General features: G+C 34.8%; 1 protein-coding gene across 1 annotated transcript; it reads left to right on the top strand.

The window, feature by feature from the left end:
• Window positions 1-1,644: 1,644 nt before the first annotated feature.
• On the top strand, window positions 1,645-2,253 carry LOC117177372 (speckle-type POZ protein B-like). The gene has a single exon (XM_033368017.1). It carries the CDS (start codon window positions 1,645-1,647, stop codon window positions 2,251-2,253), a length of 609 nt encoding a protein of 202 aa, XP_033223908.1.
• Window positions 2,254-7,637: the final 5,384 nt, after the last annotated feature.

Raw genomic sequence — 7,637 nt, 5'->3', positions numbered from 1 at the left:
TCTAACCTATAAATTTAGTTCTATTTAACGAATAGAAAGGAATTCTTATTTTGTATTAGCTTATTCCTTTCAAATCCAGAAAAGGGGATTGAGAAACTGGATTCAAAAGGAATTGCAGATTCCAATTACGTTTAATCCTTTTGAATCTGTTTTCTTTTATTGGGCAGGCTCCTGATATCAGATATAGCGACTAAGACTCAATATAAAGATGGAAATGTGAATTACCAACGGTCCCTGTTTTACCGACAAGTGGTAAAATTATATAAATATTAAGCTTATATAAATATTAAGCAGCTTTCTGTTTTAACGACTGATGGTAGGATGTCTCCCTAACTTACTGACCGATCGTAAAATGACTCCCTACTTTACTTTTCAAATAAAGATCGCGTTGCTGGAGTAGGCAGAGGTTCATCATTGAAAGTCAGTTAAAATCTGCACCCCAATCAGAGTCCTCCAATTCAGCTTCTATTGGTAAGCTGTCATGGCGGAGAACAGAAAACGGCAGGTCCTAAATTATACCATTCCTACTTTACCGGTCGGGGGTAGCATAATAATATAACAATTACCGACCTCCCTTTTTTACCGACTGGTGATAAAAATGACTCCCTACCTTACTGACCAATGGTAAAATGACATTTTAGAAAAGCTAAAGATCTTTCAGTTTTCCCGACCCATGGTAAAATGACTCCCTACCTCATAAAACGATGCGAGAATGATAAATATAAAAATTGCTGACTTTAATGTTTTATCGGGGGATAGTAATAAACTGTTTGACCGATTGATGGTTACTTCGCATGGAATAGAAGCATATAATTCTGAATAGCAAGAATATCCATTACTAACCATATAGTTTTATCGACTTGGTATAAAACATAACCTTAAAATGACCGACCTCTTTGTTTTACCAACCGCAGGTACAATGTTGTCTCAGCAGAAGTCTGAATTACCAACCTCACCCTCTTGCCGGCTCTAGGTAGCTTTGCATGGAATAGAACCCTTTCTTGCCGATGGCGCCATCTGTTGGTATCGGGTACTTGCGACGGTGGCGATTTCGGTCGGAATTTTTTTTCATAGCCACAGCTTAAGTGCTAGTAATAATCAGGCTCCTGAAAATTTGGATTTTATCTCGAAAAAGACAGTTTTCAATGAAAATGCTTTCTTACATGTGTATCATGTCTAATGCAAGTATTCCAAGTGTAAAGATGACTGACATTAGTGATGACTTACACTGTTCGACGAAATTGAACTTTAGCACTATCGGCCTCAGGTGGACAATCGAAAACTACGATGTTGTCTGTAAAGTGGTGAAACTACTCAAATCTCCTGAATTTCCTGAAGGCGAAGAAGAATCGCAAAAATGGTATCTTTAATTTAAACCTTTGGAAATAACTGCAGATAGCAATAAAAATCTAGAGATCAAGTTAAAAAAAACATTTAGCAGTGAATTGTATGTGGATACTCTGCTTTGCCTTGAAAATGAGTCATCAGGAATAATAAATAGACCATGTGCTTGTGTGCTAGAAGGATTCATAAACTATAGACCCCGGCGTAAAATCCATTTATGAAAAATTGATTTGGAATGAAAGTTTAACAAAAAATTTAATAATTACTTGTAAAGTTCGAATTTTTGATTCAACGCAAACTATGCCTGAACACGTCTATGGAAAAATCTCATCTCAGCTTTTTGAATCGAATGATTTTCTTCAAGATATGGCTAAATTTTATGTTGATGATCAAAACTTTCAGGATGTTAAAATTACTGTACAGGAGAAAATATTTGGAGCACACAAAGCTGTTCTTGCCGCACGTAGCAAAGTTTTTGCAGTAATGTTTACGAACGAAGTGTCTGAAAAATGCAACTCATTAGTTGAAATTAAGGATATGATGCCAGAAGTGGTTGAAAAGATGCTTAGTTTTATTTATATAGATAAAGTCGAGGATTCGGAATTAAAGAAGTTTGCCCCGGAAATTTTAGCTGCAGCAGAAAAATACAATTTACAAAGCCTGAAGAAAAGGTGTGTTGCAGCCATGCACCGAAATCTGAGTGTTGAAAATGTCCTCAATACTTTGGAAGTTGTTGATACATATTCGATTTCAAATTTAAAGAAAGTAGCCTTGAAGTACTTGGTAACACACCGTCAAGATGTAAAAAGTCAGGACGAATTTAAAACCCTAATTGCTGTACGTCCACATTTAGTTGTGGAAATGATTGATATTCAGGATAACATTCCAGGAACTTTATCATATGATTAATGAAATGAAGATAAAGTTGTAGAAACATTGGGTTTGCGCACAATATCATCATAACTGAAATCCAGATTTTTTATCTTTAGTACAGGAACGAAGTGAACTTCCTAAGTTCAATTGGATCTCAGGGAAAATACAGGGTTTGTCCGGAAAGTAATAGGACTGATTTTCTTCCGCCGCGACTGTACTTCGGAGCGTGCGCGCAACGACTGGATTTGGTAGAGGGCGTTCCTAGCTAACGAACGAGCGGCTCGTCAGTTGTCTCCGAGCACTTGGAGAGTCAGGACAGGCATTTTCACGCGACGTGTTTCTGTGAGTGGTATAAGCCGAAAATGCAGCGTTCGTTAGAGCAGAGGTACGCGATTAAATTCTGTGATAATCGGTAAATCTGCGACAGAGACATTTGATATGATCAAGCAGGCTTACCCAGACGTTGCTTTAGCAAGAAGTAGTGTGTTTCGGTGGCATCAGGCCTTTTTGGAGGGCCGGGAAGAGGTCGCCGATGAAGGCCGTGCTGGAAGACCTTTGACTTCGACAAACACCGACAATGTGACTCGTGTGCGCAAAGTTTTGAACTCGGACCGTCGACTGAGTATTCGTTTAATTGCCCAGATGTTAAATTTATCAAAATCTGTGGTTCATGACATTGTGACGGAGCATTTGAACATGCGTAAGGTGTGCGCGAAGATGGTCCAAAAAGTGCTCACTGACGACCAGAAATTGCGGCGAGTGGAAGTGTGCCAAGAAAATTTGAACATGTGTGAAAGTGACCCCCAATTTTTGAATAACGTAATCACAGGTGACAAGTCGTGGATCTTTGAGTATGATCCCGAGACAAAGAGGAAATCTTCCTAGTGGCACACGCCGGCGTCTCCTCGCCCAAAAAAGGGAAGAATGAGCAAATCCAAAGTGAAAACGATGCTCATTGTGTTTTTTGGCATCAAAGGCATCGTCCACCATGAATTTCTTCCTCCTGGACAAACCGTCAACGCCAAGTTTTACGTGCAAGTGCTCAAGAGACTCAAACGAAGGGTCAATCGGGTCCGTCAAGACATCGCAGCCGACTGGAAGTTGCACCTCGACAACGCCCCGGCTCACACCGCCTTTCTTGTGAACAGCTACCTGACCAAGGCCGGCATCCCAACGCTTCCGCAGCCGCCCTACAGCCCAGATATGCCCCCTCCAGACTTTTTTTTGTTTCCTCACCTAAAAAGGCCGATGAAAGGCAAGCATTTTGAGACGACAGAGGGGATCCAAGCAGCATGCACCGCGGCTCTCAAGGCTATTCCGGAGAATGGCTTCCGTGACGCCTTCAATGCTTGGAAATCGCGCTGGCAGCGCTGCATCGACGCAGAAGGAGCCTATTTTGAAAGTTTTTAAAGAATTGTAACGAATGGCTCAATAAATTTTTTTAAATCGACTCACTCCTATTACTTTCCGGATAAACCCTGTATTTTTGAACATCAGCCATTTAGCTTAACGGATGATAAATATTTACCGTTTTTTTCTATAATAATTCCAATAATAGCGATGTGTCATTTCTTATTACATATCTGTAATATTAATATTAAGTCCACCAATAATTAATCCATTGTATTTGTTTAAAATTGATATAATTTTTCATCAAGCTTTAGTATATAAGCATTGGACAATTCAAAAAATTTATTTCTGTAAAGAGGATTCTACATTTTTCAAATCGTGTACAAGATAGATTTCCTAGAAATCCTGACACCAGTTTTATTGTTTTTTTATATAAGATTTGCATTAACTGAAATTCCATTTGACACTGTACAATGCTAGAAATAAATGAGTGTAATCATTAAGTCTTGATTTTAACATATTTTGTTTAAATTATATATTCAAATTATAACTAAGTTTCAGGATTATTGGGACCACGTCCCAATTACTGGAACATTTACTTGTTTGTATATTGTATCTATACGTATACCATTGAAAAAATACTTCAAATGTTTTATATATCTTCCTGTTGTCTTAATTTCTCTGTTCTTTAGGGAAAATATATTTTAAAAATTCCAAAAACAATGAACTAGATTTTAGAATTTCTTATCATATAATTATGTTTACTGAAGTTTCAGACGTCGTAAGGCGAATTTGTGTGAATGTTTTCTTATGTCAGTAAAAAGTAATGTTTACAAAAGGAGTTTTCATATTCATTTAACTATATAAATTGTACAATAAAACAAGTTAGTTTCATTCAGAGTAAGCATTTCATTTTTTTTTCAAATTATCTTTTCTTCATGATAAGTCGCACAAAACTATGATATTAGCAACAATTATTTAAAAAATACCAAATTTAGGATACTTCCGATCGCACAGATCCATGATCCACTCAATATATGGGGCATTCTACACAATATTTGCCACCAAAATTTTTTTCACGTAAAATATTTTTTTTCTTGTTCAACACTAAAAAATATTTCTTACTTATTTTTTTATTTCAATATGAAACAATGTTATTCTTATTCCTTCCACTCTGACTTGCGCGCCGATGTTTCTCATCACCTTTCTAATCTCTTCCTCTACCTTTTCACTGTCCACTTTTAAACCCTTCACTATTATGCTCTTTTTTCTTTTCGCTCTCTCTTCCCCTCCCATTCTTCTTACAACCTCAATCAGTTTCAAGCGCCACCTTTCATTCTATTCATGCTTGACAACCTCACACTCTCTCACTTCTTCCATAATCCCTTTCTCTTTCACCTTAGACTCATTCCTTAGTTCTAGTTTGCTCACTTTCTCTTCTAATAGTTTCATGTCCCTTTACCTAACCTCCTCATTCTCTCTCTCTCTCTCTGCCCATTTTCTATACTTTTCAAATTTATTCCACACCTTTTCTTTCTCTCCTTTCCATAATTGATCCCATTCTTCCCAATTTTGTCTCACCTTTCATACCTCGTCTTTTACCTTTTCCTCTTGTTTCTTCATATCAGTTAGTCTTCCCCATGCATCATTCAATCTTCTGCAAGTCTCCTCTTTAAATCCTTTTCTAATGGCTTTTAACTTTACGAACATATCCCCCTTATCCCTATTTCTCTCCGGTGTTCTTTTTTTCTCTTAACTTTTTTTTAATCATTGCCCCTCTCCATCTCTTCGCTCACCTGGTCTCTTTTCCTTTCATTAGCAGCTCTCGCTGCTAATCGCGCTCGCCGACTGTTGCCACTTGTGCAACAAATCCCGCGACCCCGAGTTTCCTTATTTCGATCCAAGCCTTTTCAAATTAGTGGGCCTCCCGCGCATATGCCCCCTTCCTCGTTCGATTCTGTCGTTGGTATGGGATGCAAAGGCGTAGTGAACGTTTCATCTGCACTTCCCTCACTGCCTTGCCACACCTACGGCGCTACCATCTCTCTCTTTGCTATCGCTATCCCTATTTGTTTCACTCTTCTCACTTAACGCGCTCTGCCTCCTTCCGAAATCACGTTGTGGTCTGCGCACAACCGACATGACTCTACCCTGTTAACTGAACTTTAGCCTCACCTCCCCCCTCTTCAGTCACTTTCTATCCTCCCAAGAATTTGAAAAACGTTTTCCAAAAACTCGTCCTCTTACACTGATTTTTGTCGACAATTAGTGTTTATTTAACTCCTTCTTCCTTCTTACCCTTAGAACTCCTACATACTGCCAAGAAACCCAGTATATTACCGAAGCGAACCTAACCTCAAAATCAACTTTCGTCAATTTTGTATTTTCCGTTTCAATTTTCACTTTCTATCACTCCCTTCATTCACACTTGCATTTTCACCCCAGTACCCTTACTCACCACACCCTCACTGTACTCACTCAACTTTTCATTTTTCCTGAGCCAAAAAATGATCGCACTCGAAAAACACCGTGTATCCTCTATCGGTACTGGAAACGGAAGCCTTGAAAGTATTTAAAAATAATTAAAAGAAATTTGAAATAATTGAAAGCATTTAAAAATAGAAACAAATTGAAAACAATTAAAGTATTTAAAAATAATTGAAAGGAATTGAAAAGAGTTCAAAGGTTAATGAAGAATGTAAAGGAGTTCAAAAGAATTGAAAGAAATTTAAAAGACTTGAAAGGATTTAAAAATAGATAGAAATTTAAAAGAATTTGAAGAAGTTCAAAAGAACTGAAAGGATTTGAAAACAAATTTATAGGATTTTTTAAAACGTTGAAAGAAATTAAAAATAATTGAAAAGGGGTTAAAAAGGTATTATAAGATTTTTTTAAAAATAATTTTTTAAAAACATTTGGAACAATTTTAAGGAATTCAAAAGAATTCAAATCAATTCAAAAGAATTGAAAGGTTTTAAAAATAAAAAGGAATTTAAAAGAATTTAAGGAAATTCAGAGGATTACAAAATAGGAAGGAATTTTAAAGAATTCAATGAAATTCAAAAGAATTGAACGGATTAAAAAAGTTTAAAGTATTTTTAAAAAGTTTAAAGGAGTTGAAAATAATTGAAAAGGAGTTAAAAATAATTGAAAGAATTTTTTAAATAATTAAAAATAAGAAAAAAACATTCAGAACAATCTTAAGGAATTGAAAAGAATTTAAAAAGAGTGGAAAGAAATTCAAAATATTTGAAAGGATTTAAAAAGAAATAAAAAGAGTTGACAAGTTTATAAAAAATTTAAAGGAATTCAAAAAAATTAAAAGAATTTAAGAAGAATTAAAAGAAATTTCAAAATAGACAGGAATTTAAAAGAATGCAAACGAATTGAAAGGATTTGAAAACATTTAAAGTATTTAAAAAAGTTGAAAGGATTTAAAAAGATTTTTAAGAAATTCAAAAGAATTAAAAGGTCTTAAAAATAGAAAGGAATTTAACAGAATTTAAAGAAATTCAAAGGAATTGGAAGGACTTGAAAAGAATTAAAAGGATTTTTTAAAAAGCTGAAAGGAATTTAAACAAGTTGAAATAAATACAAAAGAATTAAAACTATTTGAAAATAATTGAAAGGAATTCAAGAGAGTTAAAATGTTTATCAAGAATTTAAATAATTAAAAAGAGTTAAAAGTTTTATAAAGAATTTAAAGAAATTCAAAATCATTAAAAAAAATTTAATTGAAAGGCATTAAAAATTACTCAATGGCTTTTCTATTTTAATTTTTTAGAAAAAAAATAACTAAAATGATGGTTGCAGTTTTAAAAAGGTACTAAAAATAATCTGAAAATAACTTAATTAAGAAGTAATTTAAATGACTGTACCCCGTTCCTGTATACATTTAATTCCAAATAAAAAGATTTAAAATTATTAGAAAAAATTCGACATTTAAATGCACACCAAATTTTCATACCTGTAGAAGGAATTGAAATATGTTCAGAAAATTATCGAGGACAGAAGAACTCAAATCCTTAACTATATTCGGGAAAAAAGTATAAAGAAAATCCTCCAAAAAA

This window comes from Belonocnema kinseyi, chromosome 1, assembly GCF_010883055.1.
Source record: "Belonocnema kinseyi isolate 2016_QV_RU_SX_M_011 chromosome 1, B_treatae_v1, whole genome shotgun sequence".
In the NCBI taxonomy this organism is placed as follows: Eukaryota; Metazoa; Arthropoda; class Insecta; order Hymenoptera; family Cynipidae; genus Belonocnema; species Belonocnema kinseyi.
This window is presented reverse-complemented; position numbering and strand designations above follow the sequence as displayed.